Source organism: Chiloscyllium plagiosum, unplaced genomic scaffold, assembly GCF_037043375.1.
Source record: "Chiloscyllium plagiosum isolate Xiang-an unplaced genomic scaffold, Cpla_swu_hap1 HiC_scaffold_7, whole genome shotgun sequence".
Classification (NCBI taxonomy): domain Eukaryota; kingdom Metazoa; phylum Chordata; class Chondrichthyes; order Orectolobiformes; family Hemiscylliidae; genus Chiloscyllium; species Chiloscyllium plagiosum.
The window spans coordinates 113,738,380-113,765,146 of NW_028270145.1; the positions used below are offsets into that span (position 1 = coordinate 113,738,380).

The 26,767-nt window shown below is 46.1% G+C and overlaps 1 protein-coding gene across 17 annotated transcripts in view; it reads left to right on the plus strand.

Annotated features, from left to right (window-relative positions):
* obsl1a (obscurin like cytoskeletal adaptor 1a) overlaps positions 1-24,629 on the plus strand; it is a 306,290-nt gene extending 281,661 nt beyond the window's left edge. For all 17 annotated transcript variants that reach the window (XM_087989381.1, XM_087989386.1, XM_087989372.1 and 14 more), the window contains one exon: positions 22,737-24,629. In XM_087989381.1, the coding sequence (XP_087845507.1) occupies positions 22,737-22,744 (8 nt within the window). In that variant the 3' untranslated portion in view covers positions 22,745-24,629. The remainder of the gene's footprint in view (positions 1-22,736) is intronic.
* Positions 24,630-26,767: the final 2,138 nt, after the last annotated feature.

Below are 26,767 nucleotides of genomic sequence, written 5' to 3' on the forward strand. Positions count from 1 at the left end.
AGTTAATGGAAAGTCAACACACTGCATCCACCTGGACACCCCGCGCTGGCCTATTACCTGCCCTCGACCTCTTCATTTCCAAGTGCCGCTGGGACATTAACCACCTCAACCTGTCTTCCCCCTCCCCCACTCCAACCTCTCACTCTCACAATGTGCAGCCCTCCAATCCCTCTGCTCCAATCCCAACCTCACCATCAAGCCAGCAGATAAAGAGGGCGTAGTGGTAGTCTGGCGCACTGACCTCTACACCGCTGAAGCCAAATGCCAACTCGAGGACACCTCTTCCTACCGCCCCTTCGACCATGACCCCTCCCCCTCATCACCAAACCATCATCTCCCAGACCATACAGAACCTCATCACCTCAGGAGATCTCCCACCCACAACTTCCAACCTCATAGTCCGGGAACCCTGCACTGCCCGGTTCTACCTCCTTCCCAAGATCCACAAGCCTGACCACCTTGGCCGACCCATTGTCTCAGCATGCCCATGCCCCACTGAACTCATCTCTACCTACCTCGACACTGTCCTATCCCCCCCCTAGTCCAGGAACTCCCCACATACGTTCGAGACACCACCCACGCCCTCCACATCCTCCAAGACTTCTGTTTCCCCGGCCCCCAACGCCTCATCTTCACCATGGATATCCAATCCCTCTACACCTCCATCCGCCATGACCAGGGCCTCCAAGCCCTCCGTTTTTTCCTCTCCCGACATCCCCAACAGTACCCTTCCACCGACACTCTCATTCCTTTGGCCAAACTGGTCCTCACCCTTAACAATTTCTCCTTTGAATCCTCCCACTTCCTCCAGACCAAAGGGATAGCCATGGGCACACGTATGGACCCCAGCTATGCCTGTCTCTTTGTTGGCTACATAGAACAGTCGATCTTCCGTAATTACACCGGCACCACTCCCCACCTCTTCCTCCGCTACATTGATGACTGCATTGGCGCCACCTCGTGCTCCTGCGAGGAGGTTGAGCAATTCATCAACTTCACCAACACATTCCACCCTGACCTTAAATTTACCTGGACCATCTCTGACACTTCCCTCCCCTTCCTGGACCTCTCCATCTCCATTAATGACGACCGACTTGACACTGACATTTTTTACAAACCCACCGACTCCCACAGCTACCTGGATTACACCTCTTCCCACCCTACCTCTTGCAAAAATGCCATCCCGTATTCCCAATTCATTCGCCTCCGCCGGATCTGCTCCCAGGAGGACCAGTTCCACCACAGAACACACCAGATGGCCTCCTTCTTTAGAGACCGCAATTTCCCTTCCCACGTGGTTAAAGATGCCCTCCAACGCATCTCGTCCACATCCCGCACCTCCGCCCTCAGACCCCACCCCTCAAACCGCAACAAGGACAGAATGCCCCTGGTGCTCACCTTCCACCCTACCAACCTTCGCATAAACCAAATCATCCGCTGACATTTCCGCCACCTCCAAAAAGACCTCACCACCAGGGATATATTTCCCTCCACACCCCTTTCCGCCTTCCACAAAGACTGTTCCCTCCGTGACTACCTGGTCAGGTCCACGCCTCCCTACAACCCACCCTCCCATCCTGGCACCTTCCCCTGCCACCGCAGGAACTGCAAAACCTGCGCCCACACCTCCTCCCTCACCTCAATCCAAGACCCTAAAGGAGCCTTCCACATCCATCAAAGTTTTACCTGCACATCCACTAATATCATTTATTGTATCCGTTACTCCCGATGCGGTCTTCTCTACATTGGGGAGACTGGACACCTCCTAGCAGAGCGCTTTAGGGAACGTCTCCGAGACACCCGTGCCAATCAACCACACCGCTCTGTGGCCCAACATTTTAACTCCCCCTCCCTCTCTGCCGAGGACATGGAGGTCCTGGGCCTCCTTCACCCCCGCTCCCTCACCACCAGACGCCTGGAGGAAGAACGCCTCATCTTCCCCCTTGGAACATTTCAACCCCAGGGACTTCAACAGTTTCCTCATTTCCCTTTCCCCCACCTCACCCTAGTTCCAAACTTCCAGCTCAGCACTGTCCCCATGACTTGTCCTACCTGTCTATCTTCTTTTCCACCTATCCACTCCACCCTCCTCCCTGACCTATCACCTTCATCCCCTCCCCCACTCACCCATTGTACTCTATGCTACTTACTCCCCACCCCCACCCTCCTCTAGCTTATCTCTCCACGCTTCAGGCTCTCTGCCTTTATTCCTGATGAAGGGCTTTTGCCCGAAAAGTCGATTTTACTGCTCCTTGGATGCTGCCTGAACTTCTGTGCTGTTCCAGCACTAATCCAGAATCTGGTTTCCAGCATCTGCAGTCATTGTTTTTAACCTAGTTAATGGGAAGTGTTAGTGGCTGACAATGGGTTGTTTGTGGTAGCAGCCCATGTGTCTAATGTGTGGGGGTTGGGGTAAGTACATAGTGCACAAGACCTAAAATTGCTGAATTTGAACTTGAGTCCGGAAGCTGCAGAGTTCCCAAATGAAACATGGGTTGTTGTTCTTCCAGCTTGTGCTGACTTTTGCTGGAGCACGACAGCAAGCCTGAGACAGAGATGTTGACCAGGGAAGACAATGGTGTGATGAAATGGCAGACAGAGATGGAAGATCAGGGTCATTTTTGCAGACAGAACGTATGTGTTTTGCAAAGTGGTTGCCCAGTCTGTGCTTTGTCTCTCCAGTGTAGATAAGACCACATTGTGAGCAGCAAATACAGTAGATGAGAATTGAGTGAGGTGAACGTAAATCTATGCTTTACCTGGAAGGTGCGTCTGGGGGCTTGGTTAGTGAGAAGGGAGGAAGTACAGAACAACCTCTTATCCGAATGAGACAGGCGGGGAGTGTTTTATTTGAATAACAGATTGTTCGGATAAAGGATGGCGTTTTAACGGGACCTTGAGATCCTGTTCGGATAATCCGAAATTCGGATAATTGCTGTTTGGATAATCAAGGTTGTTCTGTAAACAGGTGGGTGTTACATCTTCTGTAATTGCATGAGAAGGTGCTGTGGAGTGTGAGGAAATGTTGGGAGTGAAGAAGGAGTGAACTAAGGTGTCCTGGAGGGAATGGTCCCGGTGAAAGGCTGACAAGGGAAGAGGGGAAATATATGTCTGATGATGACATCTAGTGGAAGATGGCAGAAATGGCAAACTAATGATCTTTTGGATGTGGATGCTTGTGAGGTGGTAGGTGAGGACAAGGGGTACCCTATCGCTTTTATGGGATGGAAAAGAATGAGTGAGGGCCGAAGTACTGTAGATGGGTCTGAGAGCCCTGTCAACACAGTGGTGGAGAATTCATGGTTGAGAAAGAAGGTGAATATTTTGGTGGGTCCTTTGTTGAAGTTTACATCATTGGAAGAGATGTGACGGAGACCGAGGAACTAGGAGAATTGAATAGAATCTTTACAGCAAACAGGGTGTGAGGATGTATAGTCAAGGTAACTGTGGGAGTTGATGGGTTTGAAGTGGATATTGATAGCCAGCCTATCATCAGAGATGTCAAGAACTAGGTGATGATGAGAGCAGGGTACGTGGGCTGTGTACCCGGACCACACAAGGCGCCCAAGAAATTGGAAGCTATCATGAAGGCTCCTAGACCAGAGAATGTATCTCAGCTGAGATTATTCTTGGGACTCATAAATTACGGCGACAAATTCGTGTCTGATCTGGCCATTGTGCTAAAGCTCGAGCATCGGTTGTTGGGGGAAGGGCAGCCGTGAAAATTGACCCAGAAAGCTGAGGAGGCTTATCAGGAGGTAAAGCAAGCCTTAAAAAAGATGGGGAGTGTTGACTCATTTCGACCCAAAGTTGCCGCTTGCAGTTGGCATGTGATACCTCACCTTTTGGGGTCATCGCTGTACTCTTACACGTCTTGCCAAATGAAGAGGAAAGGCCCATTGTGCTTGCATAAAGGTCACTAATGAAGCTGGAGGGGAAGTATACCCAAGTGGAAAAGGAAGGATTGGGCATCATGTTTGATGTTAAAGAAGTTCACCCATTTCCTGTATGGCAGGCACTTCGTGCTGTTGACAGACCACAGGCCACTAACCATTTTTGGTCATTATACAGGAGTACCGTCACTGGTGGCAGCATACCTGCAGAGATGCGCATTAACTCAATCAGGCAGGCAAAAGTGAATACTGCAAATGCTGGAGATTAGAGCCAAGGGTGTGGTGCTGGAAAAGCACAGCCGGTCAGGCAGCATCCAAGAAGCAGGAAAATCAACGTTTTGGGCAAAAGTCCTTCACCAGGCTCTGTCAGCCGACTTGTAAGATAAGATACCGACAGTCAGAGAAGCACAGAAATGCAGATGCTTTGTCAAGATTACCACTACCTGTAAATGAGGATATTCTCAATTGGAACCTGAAAATTATATACCTTTCTCAGGAAGACAAGGTACCACTTTCAGCGAACCAGGTGCAGCATGCCAACTGGAAAGACCTGGTCTTGACACTCATGGTGGTTTTAGTCCTGAGAGGAAGGACTTGTCATAGAAATCACCCAGATTCATGCCCTTACCTGTCCAGGAGTGCAAGTTGTCCATATCAGATGGGTGTTTAATGTGGGGAATGAGAGTTGTTAACCTTCCCCCGTTAAGAGGATAGGTGCAGAAACAAGTGCAGCAAGGGCATCCTGGCATGGTGTGAATGCAAAAGATAGTCAGGAACTAGCTTTGGTAGGCAAAGATGGAGTATGAGATTGAGGAGAAAATAGAATCAAGCAAATCCTGCCTATTCATAAGGAACACACTACTGTTGATGCCCCTTCACCCAAGGGAATGGCCTCCATCATTGTGGCAGTAGATTCACATCGATTTCACAGGCCAGTAGAGGGACAGATGTTATTAATAGTGGTGGATGCCCACTCCAGGTAGCCTGAAATGGCAGTCATGAAGTCAGTATCAGCAGAAGCAATGATAGACCAACAAGATGGAATTTCGCTAGGCTCAGGAATCCTGAACAAGTGGTGAGTGACAATGGTCTACAGTTTGTGGCACAGGAGTTCTAAGACTATCTGGAAAATCACAGAGGCAGACATGAGATTGGCTCCAATTCAACCTGTGATGAACAACCAGGCAAAGAAACTCAGATAAACCTTGAAACAGTCCTCATAGGCTTCACAGGGGAGGATTCTTTAGGACGGTAACTCTGTTGATGTCTGCTTTGTTCCACAAATCCGGACGACAGAAGTTTTCTGTTCAACAGCGGTAGCTTTATTATCAGACAGCCGGAGGGAGATTCAAAGCGTCACCAAAGTAGCAGAGTGCCTACTTGTAGCGGCTCTTCTTCACAAATCTCTGCCTTACACCCAGAGACAGTATATTTTATAGGAATTGAATAAAGACTTATCAGTCACATGGATGACTGACATCACATAATTTAAAGTAGGCAATTATGATTTTACAAAACCTGATGAATGTTGATGTCCTGAAATAATGTGTGAGTAGATTATAGAAACCGATTTTTGTATCTCCCATGATTATGAGTTAATGGAAAGGAATTAAAGCAGAAAGGTTGCCTGCTACAAATGAGGAACTCACATACCTATGCTAATATGGAGGTGAGGTAACTGGGGGGGATTCACATATCTAAGTTAATATGGAGGGGAAGTGAATGGGGATTCACATACCTATGCTAAATGGAAGTGAGGTAACTGGGGGGATTCACATACCTAAGTTAATATGGAGGGGAAGTGAGACAATGGGAGAGGGAGGCAGCTAACTAGGTTGGGGCCAGGGCTGTTAGTCCTTGCGTGGAATGGGGGGAATCCACATGTTTGGATTGAAAGAGTACAGGCTTTCAGTTGCTGTTGCAGTAAGTTTTTTTGGTAGTGGGATTTTTAACCCTAAAGTCCCCAGTGTGCCCTGGAAGAGAAGAAAAGCATGGAACTGCACCCCCCACCCGTGACGTTTTAACTTCCTCAACTCAACAAGCTCTTCAGCATGTACAGGGACACGTCACGTGACAACCCATGCTCAGCTCACTGATGACCTTAGTGTTCAACTGTCAGCTGAGAACAGTGTTTGACTTACTGCAGCCGGAAGAGACCAGAGAGGTGGTAAACTAAAACCAAGAAGGGCATATGGTCAGAAGGGCAGGAACCTCTCAGTAGAGGGGATTCCAAATAGCCCAAAATTGTTCATCTAGAGATGAGTGGATCCCATGGTGATGGTGGTTTAAACAGGAACGTTGTGATATTTGGTTCAGACTAGGGATGATCTGGTCTGGAGGAGAAGCGCGTATCAGCCACTGCACTTCACCAAGGAGGTAGGCCCCTCAGAATATCGAACCAGTCCAGATGGGTCCAGTGACGTCGATCAAGTCATGTGTATTTGAGCTAGGGTTGGCCATACTCAGGTAGCAAACAACAATAGCTTGAAAGGATAGCAACAGCCAGTCAAAGAGGGATGTACCTGAGATGAGGAGATTGTCTTCTAGGAATCACCAACCCCCTGAGAGGCTGATCATGGCAGTGTAGACTATGGAAGGGTGGTTTTCTTTTTCCTTTTTTTTGTAAATATTCCTGATGATGTACATATGTTAGCTACAGTGCCTGTATAATAGTTTATAATTGTTGAACATATACATATTAAGTGGAGTATTGGAATAAAGGGGGAAGGTTGTTATGTATGTGGTTGGATGTGTGCTTGAGAGTGCAGATCAGGTGACCTGATGGTAGAAGTTAGGGGAGGTGATCTAAAACCAATTATGGAACTGAGAGACCTACAATAAAGTATTTTCTGTTCATGTTACCGTCCATCTACCTCGAGTTCCATTTATGGTTCTAGTTAACCACAAACATAATAAAGAGTATTATTTCAGTGGTGATATATTGGAAGATGTGAATGTACAAAGGGATCAGATGTCTTTGTACACCAGTCAATGAAAGTCAATGAGGGGGAAGCAAGCAGTTAGGAAGGCAAATAGTAAGTTGGCGTTAATTGCAAGAGGGTTTTTAAAATTCATTTATGGGACATGGGCTTTGTTGGCTGGTCAGCATTTATCACCCGTCCCTGGTTGTCCTTGAGAAGGTGGTGGTGAGCTGCCTTCTTGAGCCACAGTAGACCAAATGATGTAGGTTGGTGCACACTGTAGGGAATTCCAGGATTTTGACCCAGCGACAGGCCATATATTTCCAAGTCAGGATGGTGAATGCTTGAATTGAACTTATTGTAACGTGTACCGAGGCACAGCGAAAAAACTTTGTAAAAACAAGGACTGCAGATGCTGGAAAAGACTCTGTTCCTGATGAAGGGCTCTTGCCCGAAACGTTGATTTTCCTGCTCCTCGGATGCTGCCTTACCTGCTGTGCTTTTCCAGCACCACTCTAATCCAGACAATGAAGAACATTTGTCTTGCGAGCAATACAGGCAGATTAAATAGCATAGATAAGTAAATAATAGGTAAACAGCGGCAAAAACCAAAACACAGGTACAGGCAAATGTTAAGAGTTTGAGAGTCCATTCGGTATGCTTACAACATTCGGGTAGAAATTGTTTCAAAACCAGCTAGTATGTGTTCAGGCTTCTGTACCTTCTCCCCAACGGTAGAGGGAGTAGAAAAGCATTGCCAGGGTGGGATGGATCTTTGAGAATGCTGGTGGCCTTTCCTTGACAGCGGGCCTGGTAGATGGATTCTGTAGATGGGAGGTTGGCCTTTATGATTGTCTGGGCCAAGTTCACCACTCTCTGTAACTGTCTCCGATCTTGAATGGTACAGTTGCCATACCAAGCAGTGATACATCCAGACAGAATGCTCTCAATAGCGTATAAAAGTTGGCAAAGGTATTCGCCGTCATGCCAAATTTCCTCAGCTGCCTGAGGAAGAAGAGACATTGTTGGGCCTTTGTAACCTGTGCGTCCACATGAAGAGTCCAAGAAAGCCTGTTGTGGATAACCACTCCCAGGAGCTTGACACTCTTCACTCATTCCACCTCTGTGCTGTTAATGTGTAGGGGGGCATGAGTGACATCCCGCTGAAAGTCAATAATGAGTTCCTTGGTTTTACCAGCATTGAGAGCTAGGTTGTTCTCAGTGCACCATTTTTCCAGGCTTCCACCTCCCGTCTGTAGTCTGTTTCGTCGCCATCTGAGATTTGACCGACTATGGTGGTATCATCAACAAGCTTGTAAATGGCATGCTTGGAGGAGAACTTGCGAGGTAGTGGTGTTCTGTTGTATCTGCTACCCTTGTTCTTTTGGATGGAAGTGGCTATGGGTTTGGAAGGTGCTGTCTAAGGATCTTAGGTGAATTTCTGCAGTGCATCTTGTAGATACTCCATGCTGCTACTGCGCATCAGTGATGGAAGGTGTAGATGTGGTGTCAGTCAAGAGGGTTACTTTGTCCTCGATTATGTCAGTTTTCTTGAGTGTTGTTGGAGCTGCCCTCATCCTGGCACGTGGGGAGTATTCCATCACACTCCTGACTTGTGCCTTGCAGATGGTGCACAGCCTTTGGGAATCAGAAGATGAATCATTCACTGCAGTATTCCCAGACTCTGACCTTCTCTCGCAGTCACTTTGCTAATATGGCAACCCCCATTGAATCTCTGGTCAATGGTAACTCCTCAGATGTTGATAGTGGGGGAATCAGTAATGGTAACACCAATGAATGTCAAGGGGTGATGGTTAGATTGGAGATGGTCAATGCAGGTATTTGTGTAGTAAAAGTGTAGCTTGCCAAGCTTGGATATTATATAGGCTTTGTTGAATTTGAATGTGGACTGTTTCAATATCTGAGGAGTTGTGAATAATAACTCAATCATCGGCGAACATCCTCACTTCTGACCTTGTGATGGAGGAGAGTTCATTGGTGAAGCAGCTGAAGATGGTTGGGCCTAGGACACTACCCTGAACCACTCCTGCAGAGATGTCCTGGAGCTGAGATGACTGATCTCCAACAAGCACACTATCTTCCCATGTGCCAGGTATGATTCCAACCTGTGGAGAGTTTGCCACCAATACCCATCAATCCCAGTTTTGCTAAGGCTCCTTCGTGCCACACCTCTGAATTCAATACTTTTGTCCATGTTTGCACGAAGGCTGAAACGAAGTTAGGAGCTGAGTGCCCCTGGCAGAACTGGGCTTCAGTGGGCCGGTTTTTGCAGAGCAGGTTCTGCTTGATCGCACTATTGATGATATCTTCCATCACTTTACATCATCACTGATGTTCGAGAATAGACTGATTATGGTAATTGGCCAGATTGGATATGTCCTGTTTTTTGTTTACAGGACGTAACTGGGCAATTTTCCACCTTGCCAGGATAGATGCCGTTATTTGTATTTGCACCGGAAGAGTCAAGAGTGTGGTGCTGGAAGAACACAGCAGGTCAGGCAGCATCTGAGGAGCAGGAGAATCGATGTTTCGGACAAAAGCACTTCATCAGGAATGAGGCTGTGGGCCAAAGGGGTGGAGAGATAAATGGGAGGGGGTGGGGCTGGGAGGAAGGTAGCTGAGAGTGCAATAGGTTGATGGAGGTGGGGGTAAAGATGATAGGTCGGAGGTGGGAGTGGAGCGGATAAGTTGAAAGGAAGATGGACAATTAGGACAGGTCATGAGGGCAGTGCCGAGTTGGAAGGTTGGAACTAGGATAAGGTGGGGGTGGGGGAAAATGAGGAAACTGCTGAAATCTACATTGATGCCATAGGGTTGGAGGATCCCAAGGTGGATGATGAGGCATTCTTCCTACAGGCGTCAGGTAGTTCTACGGGGTGGCGATGGAGAAGGCCGAAGACCTGCATGTCCTTGGCGGAGTGGGAAGAGGAGTTGAAGTGTTCGGCCACAGGACGGTGGGGTTGGTTTGTGCGGGTGTTCCAGAGATGTTCTCTGAAGTGCTATGCAAGTAGGCGTTCTGTCTCCCCAATGTAGAGGAGACCACATCGGGAGCAATGGATACAGTAAATGACGTGTGGTAGTGCAGGTCTCTGATGGCTGTGGAAGGTTCCTTTGGGGCCTTGGACGGAGGTTTTACAATTCCTGCGGTGGCAGGGGAAGTTATTCGGGGTGGGGGGGGGTGTGGCAGTGGGAGTGGGTTGGTGGGGAGCGAGGGCCTGACAAGGGAGTCACGGAGGGAATGGTCTTTATGGAAAGTGGTAGGGGTGGGAGGGAAATATATCTCTTGTGGATGGGGTCTGTTTGAAGGTGGTGGAAAATTGTGGAGGATGATGTGATGTATGCGGAAATTGGTGGGTGGAAGGTGAGGACCAGGGGGTTTTTGTCCTTCATGCAGTTGGAGGGGTGGGGTTCGAGGGCAGAGGTGCAGGAAGTGGATTAGATGCGCCGGATGGGGGATATATGTAAATTGTGGTCTTTAAAAAAGGAGGCCATCTCATGTGTTCTGTGAGTAACAAAAAGATGGGGTACTGGGCTAATGGTCAGATACTTGGTAGTGTGGATGAGCAGAGGGATCTTGGTGTCCATGTACACAGATCTTTGAAAGTTGCCACCCAGGTAAATAGTGTGGTGAAGAAGGCATATGGCGTACTGGCTTTTATTGGTAGAGGAATTGAGTTCCGGAGTCCTGAGGTCATGTTGCAGTTGTATAAGACTCTGGTGCGGCCACATCTGGAGTATTGTGTGCAGTTTTGGTCGCCATACTATAGGAAGGATGTGGAGGCACTGGAACGGGTGCAGAGGAGGTTTACCAGGATGTTGCCTGGTATGGTAGGAAGATCGTATGAGGAAAGGCTGAGGCACTTGGGGTTGTTTTCATTGGAGAAAAGAAGGTTTAGGGGTGACTTGATAGAGGTGTACAAGATGATTAGGGGTTTAGACAGGGTCGACAGTGAGAAACTTTTTCCACGTATGGAGTCAGCTGTTACAAGGGGGCATAGCTTAAAATTAAGGGGGGGTAGGTATAGGACAGATGTTAGGGGTGGGTTCTTTACTCAGCGAGTCGTGAGTTCATGGAATGCCCTGCCAGTAGCAGTGGTGGACTCTCCCTCATTATGGGCATTTAAGTGGGCATTGGATAGGCATATGGAGGATAGTGGGCTAGTGTAGGTTAGGTGGGCTTGGATCGGCGCAACATCGAGGGCCGAAGGGCCTGTACTGCGCTTTATTCTTCTATGTTCTATGTTCTATGGTCCTCCTGGGAGCCGATGCGACGGAGGCGGAGGAATTGCGAATGAGGGATTACATTTTTACAAGAGGCAGAGTGGGAGGAGGTGTAGTCCAAGTAGTTGTGGGAGTTGGATTTGTAGATGTCAGAGCAGTACTTACACACTTAATGGTAAGGTCCTGCTGAACAAAGAGATCTTGTAGTGCAAGTTCATAATTCCTTGAAAGTGGAATCTCAGGTAGATAGGATAGTGAAGCTTTTCTTTATTAGAGCATTGAGAATAGGAGTTGGGAGGTCATATTGCAGCTGTACGGGACATTAATTAGGCCACTTATGGAATATTGTGTGCAATTCTGGTCTCCCTCATATTGACAGGCTATTGTGAAACTTGAAAGAGTTCGGAAAAGATTTACAAGGATGTTGCCAGGGTTGGAGGGTTTGAGCTATAAGGAAGACTGAATAGGCTGGGGCTGTTTTCCCTGGAGCGTCGGAGCTTGAGGGGTGACCTCATAGAAGTTTATAAAATCATGAGGGGCATGGATAGGATAGATAGTCAAGGTCTCTTCCCTGGAGTGGGGGTGTCCAGAACTAGAGGGCATAAGTTTAAGGTGAGAGGGGAAAGATATAAAAGAGACTTAAGGGGCAACTTTTTTATGCAGATGGTGGTGCATGGATTGAGCTGCCAGAGGAAGTGGTGGAGGTTGGTACAATTGCAACATTTAAAAGGCATTGGATGGGTATATGAATAGGAAGGGTTTGAAGGGATATGGGCCGGGTGCTGGCAAGTAGGCCTAGATTGTGTTGGGATAGCTGGTCGGCCTGGACGAGTTGGACCGAAGGGTCTGTTTCTGTGCTGTACATCTCTGACTCTATGAATAGAAGGGGTAGAGAGGGATATGGGCCAAGTGCTGGCAAATGGGACTACATTAGGTTAGGAGTCTGGTTGGCATGGATGAGTTGGACCGAAGGATCTGTTTCCATGCTGTACATCTCTATGACTCTGCTGGTCTTTAAAGGCTTCCCAATCCTCAGCCTTCTACTAATCTTTGCCACATTGTATAATTGAGAGACACTTGTCTGTGTACAGATATCTTCCTGAGAGAGGATTAAGAGACAACCATCAGTATATGATCCAGGAGGTGAGGAACTGAAATATACCAGTTTGGGTTCGAAATTGAGTGTTTTTAAATGACGGGTCAATTTGGTTGAATTAAGTGGTCCGGAGAGACCATTCCCTCCGCAACTCCCTCGTCAGGTCCACACCCCCCACCAACCCAACCTCCACTCCCGGCACCTTCCCCTGCAACCGCAAGAAGTGCAAAACTTGCGCCCACACCTCCCCCCTCACCTCCCTCCAAGGCCCCAATGGATCTTTCCATATCCGCCGCAAATTCACCTGCACCTCCACACACATCATTTACTGTATTCGCTGCACCCGATGTGGTCTCCTCTACATTGGGGAGACAGGCCGCCTACTTGCGGAACGTTTCAGGGAACACCTCTGGGACACCTGCACCAACCAACACACTTTAACTCCCCCTCCCACTCCGCCAAGGACATGCAGGTCCTTGGCCTCCTCCACCGCCAGACCCTGACCATACGACGCCTGGAGGAAGAGCGCCTCATCTTCCGCTTAGGAACCCTCCAACCACACGCGATGAATGTAGATTTCTCCAGCTTCCTCATTTCCCCTTCCCCCTACCTTATCTCAGTCCCAACTCCCGGATTCAGCACCGCCCTCTTGACCTGCAATCTTCTTCCCGACCTTACCTCCCCACCCCCTCTTCGGCCTATCACCCTCACCTCCTTCCACCTATCGTATTCCCAGCGCCCCTCCCCCAAATTCCCTCCCACCTACCTTTTATCTCAGCCCACTTGGCTCACCAGCATCATTCCTCAAGAAGGGCTTTTGCCCGAAACGTCAATTCTTCTGCTCCTCGGATGGTGCCTGTCCTGCTGTGTTTTTCCAGCAACACATTTTTCAACTCTGGTCTCCAGCATCTGCAGTCCTCACTTTCTCTTAAGTTTTTATTGCCCATGTTAAAATTTTGAGTCCTGACTGGTTTAGCAAGTTCTGTTTTCTGCCACCAGGTGCCAGTGGTCAGAATTGAGAGCTTGGCCAGAAGCCTCAGTCTGTTTAAAGCTGTTCCTGTTTACATTGTTAAAAATCACACAATACCAGGTCCAACAGGTTTAATTGGAAGCACTAGCTTTCGGAAGCACAACCACCTGATGAAGGAGCAGCGCTCCGAAAGCTAGTGCTTCCAATTAAACCTGTTGGACCATAACCTGGTATTGTGTGATTTTTAACTTTGTATGCCCCAGTCCAATACTGGCTTCCATATCCTGTTTACACTCGGCATGTAATCTGGAGCTGGCTGACAGTGTGTTATAGCAAAGCTTCTCCTCCACATCAACGAGGCCTCAATGCCACTCTGTGTAAACTGAGAGTCCTGAAGGGAATATTTTGGCAGTTCTTTTCTCATAGTCTGTGAAACAGCACGGCCTACCCTCTCAATCTGATTCACTTTCTCCTCAAATTTACTGAGGTTTTTTCATCTGGTCTCTCGACAGAATTCCTCCTATTAACACATTATCTTAACCTCTTATCATATCCTTTCATTCCTTCCTCCTGACCATGTTTTTCTAACTTACTTTGAAATGCATCTAAATTTTTTGCCAGAATGATTCCTTGTGGTAACAAATTGTGTTACCTTTCTCACCACTCAATTTCAAGGACAGTTTGCACAGGTCCACATGTATTTCCTCCTCTGACAAATGATGTATTAATAGATAATTAAGGAATCGGAAGGGGTAGATAAACTCTAAAATAAAACAAAGAACTGTAGATACTGGAAATCTGAAACAACAAACAGAAATTGAATGATTGATTTATTGGCATATATATCTAGGGAGATACAATGAAAAGTGGTCTGTCACCACATTCCAGTACCATTTTGAGTTACAAAAGAATAAAAAGGAAGTACTTAAGTTGAGTTAATCTTCATCGCCGCAGTCCCAAACATGACTCAAGTATTTCTGCAAGGTCCCTGTTCTGGGCCTACTGCAGCCAGGAGCACCTACTCCAGGCACCAGCATTGCTGCAGTCGACAACCTACCACCAGTGAAAGAGTCCATACTCTGGGCCTACTGCAGCCAAGTGTCCCTGCTGTACCATTGCTGCAGGTGCTGCCGTTCCAGGAATCTATGCACCAGGCCTATGAAGCCAGGAATCATTGCCAATTTGACTCCCTCACCAGATGGCTGTCTGTACTCCCCGTTCCCTCAACAACATTCACCTTATATTCACTAAAATACCAGAATAACCAGAAAGGATTCTTCCCCCCCCCCGCGCCATAGTGGGATAAACACAGAGTCTGTGGGGCTCTTCTTCAGGGGCCTCAGGCCTCCCCCAGCCAGGGTTCTAAATGAATACTTTGGGTTGATGTTCACTAGTAAAAGGGACAGTATGGGTATAGATATCAGAAGGAAGGTCTGTGACACAACTGAAGAAATTAGCATAGACAGAGAGGAGGTTGTGGCAAGTTTAAAAGTAGATACAAAAATTCGTGGACGGTAAATAATGAGGAGGATAGCCTTAAAGTGCAGGAGGATTGGACGGTATAGTCAAATGGGTGGATCAGCAGCAAATGGAATTAAATACGGATAAATGTGAAGTGATGCAGTGGCCAGAACAAATATGGCAAGGGAATATATGATGAATAGGAGGATCCTACTGGGGATCAGAGGGACCTCTGTGTGCATGGACCCTGATCTCTTAAGGAATTGGGACAGGTAGATAAAGTTAAGAAAGCATATGAGATACTTGCCTTTATTAATCAATACATAAGCGTTTAAGAGCAGGGTAGTTATGCTGGAACTGTATAAAACAATGGTTAAGCCACAGGTCAAGTATTGTGTGTGGTTCTGGATCCCGCATTAGAGGAGGGGTGTGATTGCATTGGAGAGGTTGCAGAGAAGATTTACCAGGATATTGCCTGGACTGGAGAGTTTCAGTTATGAGGGGAAGTTGGACATAGGAGCTGGACTTGTCCCCTCTCAATTTTCTGTTATAAAGAAAACATGATTGAGATGTATACAGTTCTTCTGGGTATAATTAGGGAAGAGAGGAAATAGCTTTTTCTCTTGATGGAGGGATCTCGGTTGGTTTTTTGCCTCCCGGGTGCCAGGGTCCGAGACATCTCGGACCGTGTCTTCAGAATCTTTAAGGGGGAGGGTGTGCAGCCAGAAGTCGTGGTGCACATTGGCACCAACGACATAGGTAGGAAGAGGGGTGGAGGGGGGGGCATTCAGGAGCTCAGGGAGTTAGGCTGGAAGCTAAAAGCTAGGACGGACAGAGTCGTCATCTCTGGGTTGTTGCCGGTGCCACGTGACAGTGAGTCAAGGAATAGGGAGAGTGTGCAGTTGAACACATGGCTGCAAGGATGGTGTAGGAGAGAGGGCTTCAGGAATTTGGACAATTGGACTGCATTCTGGGGAAGGTGGGACCTGTACAAGCAGGACGGGTTGCACCTGAACCAGAAGGGCACCAATATCCTGGGGGTAGGTTTGCTAGCACTCTTCGGTGGGGTTTAAACTAATTTGGCAGGGGGATGGGATCCGGACTTGTAGTCCAGCAAGTAGGCTAGCTGTTTTTCAGGATGTCCAAGAACGTAGGGAGGCTGTGGAAAAGGTAGCACTGACAGGGAATACTTGCAGACACAGAGATGGGTTCAAGTGTGTATACTTCAACGCAAGGAGTATCAGAAATAAGATGGGTGAACTTAAGGCGTGGATTGGTACTTGGGACTATGATGTTGTGGCCATCACGGAAACGTGGATAGAAGAGGGACAGGAATGGTTGTTGGAGGTTCCTGGTTACAGATGTTTCAGTAAGATTAGGGAGGGTGGTAAAAAAGGAGGGGGTGTGGTGTTGCTAATTATAAATGGTATAATGGCTGCAGAAAGGCAGTTCGAGGGGGATCTGCCTTTGGAGGTAGTATGGGCTGAAGTCAGAAATAGGAAAGGAGGAGTCACCTTGTTGGGTGTTTACTATAGGCCCCCCAATAGCAGCAGAGATGTGGAGAAACAGATTGGGAAACAGATTTTGGAAAGGTGCAGAAGCCACAGGGTAGTAGTCATGGGCGATTTCAACTTCCCAAATATTGATTGGAAGCTCTTTGGATCAAGTAGATTGGATGGGGCAGTGTTTGTGCAGTGTGTCCAGGAAGCTTTTCTAACTCAGTATATAGATTGTCCGACCAGAGGGGAGGCCATATTGGATTTGGTACTCGGTAATGAACCGGGACAAGTGATGGGCTTGTTAGTGGATGATCATTTTGGTGATGGTGACCACAATTCTGTGACTTTCACCTTGGTTATGGAGAGAGATAGGTGCGTGCAACAGGGTAGGTTGTACAATTGGGGGAAGGGTAAATAAGATGCTGCAAGACAGGATCTGAGGAGCATAAGTTGGGAGCATAGGCTGTCAGGGAAGGATGTCATTGAAATGTGCAACTTTTTCAAGGAACAGATACGACGTGTCCTTGATATGTATTTACCTGTCAGGCAGGAAAGAGATGGTCATGTGAGGGAACCTTGATTGACGAGGGAGGTTGAATGTCTAGTAAAGAGGAAGAAGGAGACTTACATAAGGTTGAGGAAACAAGGTTCAGACAGAGCGTTGGAGGGATACAGGATAGCCAGGAGGGAGCTGAAGAAAGGGATTAGGAGAGCTAAGAGAGGGCATGAAAAATCTTTGGCGGGTAGGATCAAGTATAACCCCAAGGCCTTTTATGCGTATGTGAGAAACATGAGAATGACGAGAACGAGGGTAGGTCCGATCAAGGACAGTAGTGGGAGACTGTGTATTGAGTCAGAAGAGAGAGGAGAGGTCTTGAATGAGTACTTTTCTTCAGTGTTTACAAATGAGAGGGACCGTATTGTTGAAGAGGAGAGTATGAAACGGACTGGTAAGCTAGAGGAGATACTTGTTAGGAAGGAAGATGTGTTGGGCATTTTGGAAAACTTGAGGATAGACAAGTCCCCCGGGCCTGACGGGATATATCCTAGGATTATGTGGGAAGCAAGAGAGGAAATTGCAGAGCCGTTGGCAATGATCTTTTCGTCTTCACTGTCAACAGGGGTGGTACCAGGGGACTGGAGAGTGGCGAATGTTGTGCCCCTGTTCAAAAAAGGGAATAGGGATAACCCCGGGAATTACAGGCCAGTTAGTCTTACTTCAGTGGTAGGCAAAGTAATGGAAAGGATACTGAGGGATAGGATTGATGAGTATCTGGAAAGACACTGCTTGATTAGGGACAGCCAGCACGGATTTGTGAGGGGTAGGTCTTGCCTTACAAGTCTTATTGAATTCTTTGAAGAGGTGACCAAGCATGTGGATGAGGGTAGAGCAGTGGATGTAGCGTATATGGATTTTAGTAAGGCATCTGATAAGGTTCCCCATGGTAGGCTTATGGGGAAAGTCAGGAGACATGGGATAGTGGGAAATTTGGCCAGTTGGATAGAGAACTGGCTAACCGGTCGAAGTCAGAGAGTGGTGGTAGATGGTAAATATTCAGCCTGGAGCCCAGTTACAAGTGGAGTTCCGCAGGGATCAGTTCTGGGTCCTCTGCTGTTTGTAATTTTTATTAATGACTTGGATGAGGGAGTCGAAGGGTGGGTCAGTAAATTTGCAGACGATACGAAGATTGGTGGAGTTGTGGATAGTGAGGAGGGTTGTTGTCGGCTGCAAAGGGACTTAGATATGATGCAGAGCTGGGCTGAGGAGTGGCAGATGGAGTTCAACCCTGTCAAATGTGAGGTTGTCCATTTTGGAAGGACAAATAAGAATGCGGAATACAGGGTTAACGGTAGGGTTCTTAGTAAGGTGGAGGAGCAGAGGGATCTTGGGGTCTATGTTCATAGCTCTTTGAAAGTTGCCACTCAGGTGGATAGAGTTTGTAAGAAGGCCTATGGTTCATTAGCAGAGGGATTGAATTCAAGAGTCGTGAAGTGATGTTGCAGCTGTACAGGACCTTGGTAAGGCCACATTTGGAGTACTGTGTGCAGTTCTGGTCGCCTCACTTTAGGAAAGATGTGGAAGCTTTGGAGAGGGTGCAGAGGAGATTTACCAGGATGTTCCTGGAATGGAGAATAGGTCGTACGAGGATAGGCTGAGAGTGCTAGGCCTTTTCTCGTTGGAACGGCGAAGGATGAGTGGTGACCTGATTGAGATTTATAAGATGATCAGGGGAATAGATAGAGTACAGTCAGAGACTTTTTCCCCGGGTACAACAGAGTGTTACAAGGGGACATAAATTTAAGGTGAAGGGTGGAAGGTATAGGGGGGATGTCAGGGGTAGGTTCTTTCCCCAGAGAGTGTTAGGGGCATGGAATGCACTGCCTGTGGGAGTGGCAGAGTCAGAATCATTGGTGACCTTTAAGCAGCAATTGGATAGGTTCATGGATAGGTGCTTAAGCTAGGACAAATGTTCAGCACAACATCGTGGGCCGAAGGGCCTGTTCTGTGCTGTATTGTTCTACGTTCTATGTTCTATAACCAGGCAGTATACATTTAAGGTAAGGGCAGGAGATAAGGGCCGTAAGGAAAAATATTTTCTGCCGGAGGGTGGTGGGATTCTGGAACTCACTGCCTGTAAGGGTAGTAAGAGGCAAACCTTCTGACATTAAAATATAATTATAACATTTAAATACACACTGACAATGCTGAAGCCTGCAAGACAATGAACCAATTACTAGAAAATGAAATCAGAAAAGTTAGGTTGATATTATGACTGGTGTGGACATCATGGACCGAAGAGAAGGTGCTGTTTTCAAAGATATACAGCAATTCTGTGCTGTATATCTCTGTGACTCAAAGTGTTGAAATTGAAGCCAGACTGTTCAGGAGTAATCTCTGTCAGCAGTTTGTATTCACTCATGAGATGTCGGTGTTGGTAGTGCAGTTACCCCTTGAGAAGGTTTTGGTGAGCTTTTTGAATCACTGTAGTCCATGTGCTGTAGGTAGTCTCACAATATCGTTAAGGAGGGAATTCCAGGATTTTGACCCAACAACACTGAAGAAACAAGAATATATTTCAGAACAGTGAGTGGCTTGGAAGGGAACTTTCAGGAGATGGTGTTCCCAAGTATCTGCTGTACTTGGTCTTCTATTGGTAGAGACCACATGTTTAGAAGGTGCTGTCTCAGGCACCATGGTGAGTGGCTGCAGTGCATCTTCTAGATAGTACACATTGCTGCTACTGAACGCCAATAGTGCAGATGTTGGATGTTTGTGGATGTGGTGCCAATCAAGTGAGTTGCTCTGTCCTAGATGGTGTCAAGCTCCTTGAGTGTTGTTGGACCTGCATCCATCCAGTTTGGTGGGGTGGAGTGGGGGTATTCCATCATATTCCTGGCTTGTTCGTTGTAGATGATGGACAGGGTTTGGGGAGGCAGGATTCCCAGTTTCAAACATGCTTTTGTCGCCACAGTATTTATATGGCCAGTCCAGTTCAGTTTCTGGTCAATTGTAATCTGCAGGGTGTGATCATGGGGGATTTCAGCGATGGTAATGCTAAGGGCAGATAATTAGGTTGTCTGTTGTTAAAATGGCCATTGTCTGGTGTGAAAAGGCCAATTATTAGGCAAAATCTATTGCTTCAGTTTCTGAGAAGTCAGGAATGATGCTGAGCATTGTACAATGATCTGTGAACATCCCCACTTTCTGACCCTATAAGATCATAAAAAGTAAAAGCAGAACTAGTCCATTCAACCCATCAAGGTTGCTTTACCATTCAATAAGATCATGGCTGATCTGATAATCCTCAACTCCACTTTTCTGACTTTTTCCATTGCCCTTGATTCCTCTACTAATTAAAAAGCTGTCTATGTCAACCTTGAATATACTTAATGACCGAGCCTCAACAGCTCTCTGTGGTAAAAATTCCACAGATTCACTACCCCCTGAGAGAAGAAATTCCTCCTCATCTCTTTCTGACATGTACGAACACCTATTCTGAGATAATGACCTCTTGCCCTAAACACTCCCACAAGGGGAAGCAACGTCTTCATATCTTTTCTGTCAAGTTCCCTAAGCACCTCACAAAATAAAATAAATGAAGACCTGTGGATATTGAAAATCCTAAACAGAAATTGCTGAAAAATCTCAGCTGCTCTGGCAGCAATTGGTGAACAGAATACAGAGTTAACATTTAAAGTCCTGTAACCCATTTTCAGAGAATTTTGAATGATTCATTAATGTCATCTCTCATTCTTCTAAATTCCAAACAGCACAGATAATTATTCAATCTCTCCTCATAATATTAAGACAGTGCCTCCAAACCTGGTACTAATCTAATGAACTTTCTCTGGATTGCCTCCAATGCCAATATATCTTTCAATAAATTGGCCCAAAACTGTTCACCATATTCCAGCTTTGGTTGTGTCTTGTGTTGTTTTAGCAAAACTTCCCTCCTTATATACTCCTTTGAAATAAGTCTACACTCTTTTTGCCTTTCCTATTAACCTCTGAACTTGGATGGTAGCATTTATTTATTCATAGAGTCATAGAGGTGTACAGCATGGAAACAGACCCTTCAGTCCAACTCGTCCTTGCCAACCAGATATCCCAACCTAATCTAGTCCCATTTGCCAACACTTGGGCCATATCCCCCTAAACCCTTCCTATTCATATACCCATCCAGATGCCTTTTAAATGCTGTAAAAAAGCCTCCACCACTTTCTCTGGCAGCTCATTCCATATATCTACCACCCTCTGCGTGAAAAAGTTGCCCCTTAGGTCCCTTTTATATCTTTCCCCTCACCCTAAACTTATGCCCTCTAGTTCTGGACTCCCCGACCCCAGGGGAAATACCTTGTCTATTTCCCTTTTCATGCCCCTCATGATTTTATAAATCTCTGTAAGATCACCCCTCAGCCTCTGATGATCCAGGGAAAACAGACCCAGCCTATTCAGCCTCTCTCTATAGCTCAAACCCTGCAACCCTGGCAACATCCTTGTAAACCTTTTCTGAACCTTTGCAATTCTTTCAACATCTCTTAAGTAAGAGATGAAGTAGTTGAAAAGGTTTGGGCCTGGGGCACTACCCTAAGGAACTTATGGTGCCATGGTTGTGTCCCTACCTGTGAGCCTACTCCTAGCATATGAGTAAATCTTACCCATGCAAGTAAATTCTTTAAAGATATCTGGTACTTTCTTCTCAACCAACCCCTGACAAGGTTTTTGCAGTTTTTTAGCTTTCACTGTGCTTTCCTTTACAATTTGGGCAAAACACACCAGCTTATCCTGTTTTCTCACATCCATCTTCCCAAAACTTGTTCTAAACCAGCAACACCATGCCTTCATATGGCCTACTGTATTAGAGTGAAAACACCTGAGAATTTTTACTTCTTTCCCCTTTAATGGGTTTCCTTTCTACCCTGTGATAAACTATCTTTACTGTCTCAATGAGATCACCTTTTCCCTTACCACCCGAGTTGACTCTTGAGTTTTCAGTTTCTACCTCCGAAGTTCAAAAACTCTCCCCTCCTCGCTATCTTCTGCTCGGTCCTTCCTTTCCTTTTTCTTTTTGTTCTGCCAGAACTATTTCCTTTTCTTTTTCCTCTGGTAGAGTGATTCTGTCTTTCTGCTTTTCTTCCACTTTCAATCATAATTCAAATTGTTTCATGGCTCTACAAGGCAGTGGTCAGACCACATTTGGAGTATTGTGTGTAATTTTGGGCCCCATATCTCAGGAAGGATGTACTGGCCCTGGACCCTGTTCAGAGGAGATTCACAAGAATTGTCCCAGGAATGAAAAGCTTAACATATGAGGAACATTTGAGGACTCTGGGTTTATACTCAGTGGAATTTAGAAGGATGAGGGGACAATCTAATTGAAACTGAATCTAACAGAATACTGAATGGTCTGGACAGAGTAGAAGGTGGGAAGATGTTTTCATTGGTAGCAGAGACTAGGGCCCAAGGGCACAGCCTAGAGTAAAGGGAAGTCTTTTTAGAACGGAGATAAGGAGAAACTTCTTCAGCCAGAGAGTGGGGAATCTATGGAATTCACTGCCACAGAAGGCTGTGGAGGCCAGGTCATTGAGTATGGTTAAGATTGTGATAAGATAGGTTCTTGAGCATCAAGGGTTACGGTGAGAAAGCGTAAGAATGGAATTGAGAAACTTATCAGCTATGATTGAATGGCAGAGCAGACTCAAGGAGCTGAATGGCCTAATTTCTGCTCCTGTGTCTTATAGTCAAAATTCACCAAAGCTCGAGACTCGGTCACAATCCAATGCTGCTTAGACACCACCTTGTAAACCCTCAACCACTTTCATCTAGAAGAACAAGGGCAGTATATACATGAAAACACCACCACCTGCAAGTTCCCTGACTTGGAAATACATTGAAGTTCCTACAGTGGCATGACTTCAAATTCCTGGACCCTTCACCCTAGCAGTGATATCGACTGCAGCAATTCAAAAAGCATATCACTACCACTTCTCAAGGGCAGTTAGAGATGGGCACTAAATGCTGGCCCAGCCAGTGAAGGCCAAATTCTACGAACAAATTGGGAGGGGGGCAAGAATCAGGTCTTTGGTACAAGTGGAAATGTATTCTTTGCATCTTCTCCATCTTGTTGATATATTTCTTTCTTCTGTTTTCAGGTGAATAGAAGCACTGGGTTGGAACAGATTCACTCCCCACCTGGGAATTGAACACACACACACACACATGCTCCAGGAAAACATTGTCCCTGGACCATAATGCCAGTCATGTTTTACTGCCTGCTTTAAGGGACTGCTCAATTCACCTTCACTCTTTGCTTGAAAAGAGGCAACATCGCATGGAGATCTCCTCAAGTCTCCCCCTCCACTCACTGACTCAGGATAAACCGAGCTGATGCATTGAGGATAGTGTCAACTTCCCTGGATTGTCCTGGAATCTTCAGGAATGAATCTCGCAGATGTAGCTGCTCACCAAACCTAGAAGTAACAACATAGTGGCACTGTTTCAAAAACACACCGAGTACTATTTAATTTTCATGAAACTCTTGAGTTATAAAAATGTCAGAGATTTGGGCAAAAGGCCCAATCGATTAAGTTGAAAATCAAGTTAGCTGATTTATCTGGGTTGTTGCTGCTTGGGGCTCCAGGGGGTCACAGTTGGCCCCAGGTTTTCCTGGGTTGAGAGGGGGAATACAAACCTTTCCTTGTCAGAATGTCCTTGGAGAGAGAGAGAGAGAATGTAATGTCCACAGTTTGCTTCAAGCATTCTATGACCAGCACAGTAAGGATGAGGATGCATATACCCCGCCCACCCACCAAAAATAACATTGTTGGAATTAAATTTGTCGTTTTCCTTTGACCTTTGTTACAGTGATCCTTAGGGGATGTCAATTTGAATTTTAATTTCACCACCATCTTATTTTTAAAATAGCAGACACATCCAAGGTCCCAGCACAGAATCACTATCTAGCCAGAAGCTTGACTGTGATGCACCTTAAGTTCAAATTGTATTGTGATACACACACACACACACAGCTTAGTCCATTTGGGCAGCCAATTACATCCAGAGCAAGCCAGTATCTTCTGACGTTTATTGTGTTACCTACTGACCCCTGTCATTGCCAACTACTGCGAATGCTCAGCATTCAAGATCCTGGATCCTGATCCAAGTTAGCTTACCTACTCTGCCATATACATACGCTTGGATCTCCACTGACCAAATTTCCTTTTATCCGTTCTGTGTGGGCTCCAAAGGTATTGCCCCCACCTATACCTAATCATCCTCCATAGCCATGACAAAGTCACCCAGTCATCACTAGTCTCTAAACCTGTCTCAGTGCACCGACCAAAAACCCTCATCCATGCTTTTGTTTTCTTCAGCCTTCATATTTCCAATGCATATACACCGACTCTTCCATTTTCTGCAATCTCTAGATTAACTGACGTTCTGCTGCCTGTGACCTAATTTGCCCCAAGTCGTGTTCATCTGACACTCCAATTTTGGAAATATTCATTTGGTACTCCCCAGATTGAAGCTGCTAGAATTTGAGATCTTCAAGGTGGCGTTTCCTATTGAATTTAATGTTTTCCCTGACACTGGACTCAGTATTGTCATCATTAGTACTACTTCCTGACCTTTCTCTCCACCTCATCTTACCTTCACATCATACCAGAGTTTGTGCCTTCAGCCTTAGTTCCTTTACCTCTTTCAAGACTAACCCCAACTTTAAAACCCAGATCAGTGACTAAACTTACGGTTGCTCTTTCCTAATTTTTCGTTCGTCTCTGTCCCCATTTGTATGAACCGCTTTGATCTCCAAGCATGCCATTTGCCTTGTATATTAATAAAGGAATATCAGTGTGGAATCTTCACACACACCACCACTATTATACCCAAGCAAAAATCTTAGTGATGCACTTGTTAGCAGACATTATGAATTGATTGTGTTTATTGTGGTTGTTGTCCAGGGATCTTCACAGTGCTTGATTCCAGTCAGCAATACAATTGGTTTGTGATGCTGTTACCTCCTTATAAAAAAATGTTGCACCAGATGGCCATTTTTGCGCATCTTTTATTTCTGCCTGCAAACATGCAGTGTTGTAATTATGAGCATTGTTCTTTCACATGCTGAGAAACATAACAAATAAGGGTAGGACATTGGGCCCATTGATCCTGCTGTTCCATTGTGTGGTCACGGTTGATCTTGAATTTTAACTGCAACTTCTCGCCCACTGCCCTTAGCCCACAATTCCGAGATTCCAAAATCTGCCTGTTCCAGCCTTCGATATTTCAACAATAGAGCATCCACTTCAGCAGGGGTAGAGAATTCCAAAGATTCACGACCCTCTGAAAAGATATCTCTCTATCACACTCCAAAATTATCGACTGCATATGTTAATGGCATGTGTAGTAGCAGCGAAATCTCAGAAATAGTGATACTTAGCAAACGCTTAAAAATGAAAAAAGAAATGAGAAAAGAAAACTTTAAAAATCCACTTTATGTTGCATATGCATTTAATCAGAGGTGAGTATATGCAGTCAGAACTTACCATCAGATGGTTGGTGTCAGAACTTTCTAAATGATTTGTTTCTTCACTTCGGGCTGCACCTCCATGTTTTAGACATCCAGCTAGGGAGAAATAACTTGCATATCTCACACTGCATTCCCACACAGCTTTATATCAGCAGCAGTTATGTTACTCTGACAGTTTTTGTACAGATCCCATCCTTAAACCCAAGTGTCTCCAGTATTCAATCACAGACCTATATTGCTCCCAGTTGAGGAAAGGTTTAAAATTTTCATCCTTCTTCTGGCTTCATTCTTCATCTTTGTAACCTCCTCCAGTCCTGCATGCGATTTCTTTAATTCTCCAGTTTCTAATTGTCTTTAAACCTCAGACTTTCATTCTTGATTAGATATAGACTGTAGGGAAATAGATGGTGACATCTTGCAAAATGTCCAGATTACAGGGGAGGAAGTGCTGGATGTCTTGAAACGGTTAAAGGTGGATAAATCCCCAGGACCTGATCAGGTGTACCCGAGAACTCTGTGGGAAGATAGAGAAGTGACTGCGGGGCCTCTTGCTGAGATATTTGTATCATCGATAGTCACAGGTGAGGTGCCGGAAGACTGGAGGTTGGCAAACGTGGTGCCACTGTTTAAGAAGGGCGGTAAAGACAAGCCAGGGAACGACAGACCGGTGAGCCTGACCTCGGTGGTGGGCAAGTTGTTGGAGGGAATCCTGAGGGACAGGATATACATGTATTTGGAAAGGCAACGACTGATTAGGGATAGTCAGCATAGCTTTGTGCGTGGGAAATCATGTCTCACAAACTTGATTGAGTTTTTTGAAGAAGTAACAAAGAGGATTGATGAGGGTAGAGTAGTAAATGTGATCTATATGGACTTCAGTGAGGCATTCGACAAGGTTCCCCATGAGAGACTGGTTAGCAAGGTTAGATCTCACGGAATACAGTGAGAACTCGCTATTTGGATACAGAACTGGCTCAAAGGTAGAAGACAGAGGGTGGTGGCGGAGGGTTGTTTTTCAGACTGGAGGCCTGTGACTAGTGGCGTGCCACAAGGATCGGTGCTGGGCCCTCTACTTTTTGTCATTTACATAAATGATTTGGATGCGAGCATAAGAAGTACAGTTAGTACGTTTGCAGATGACACCAAAATTGGAGGTGTAGTGGACAGCGAAGAGGGTTACCTCAGATTACAACAGGATCTGGACCAGATGGGCCAATGGGCTGAGAAGTGGCAGATGGAGTTTAATTCAGATAAATGCGAGGTGCTGCATTTTGGGAAAGCAAATCTCAGCAGGACTTATACACTTAATGGTAAGGTCCTAGGGAGTGTTGCTGAACAAAGACCTTGGAATGCAGGTTCATAGCTCCTTGAAAGTGGCGTCGCAGGTAAATAGGATAGTGAAGGCGACGTTTGGTATGCTTTCCTTTATTGGTCAGAGTATTGAGTACAGGAGTTGGGAGGTCATGTTGCGGCTGTACAGGACATTGGTTAGGCCACTGTTGGAATATTGCGTGCAATTCTGGTCTCCTTCCTATCAGAAAGATGTTGTGAAACTTGAAAGGGTTCAGAAAAGATTTACAAGGATGTTGCCAGGGTTGGAGGATCTGAGCTTCAGGGAGAGGCTGAACAGGCTGGGGCTGTTTTCCCTGGAGCGAT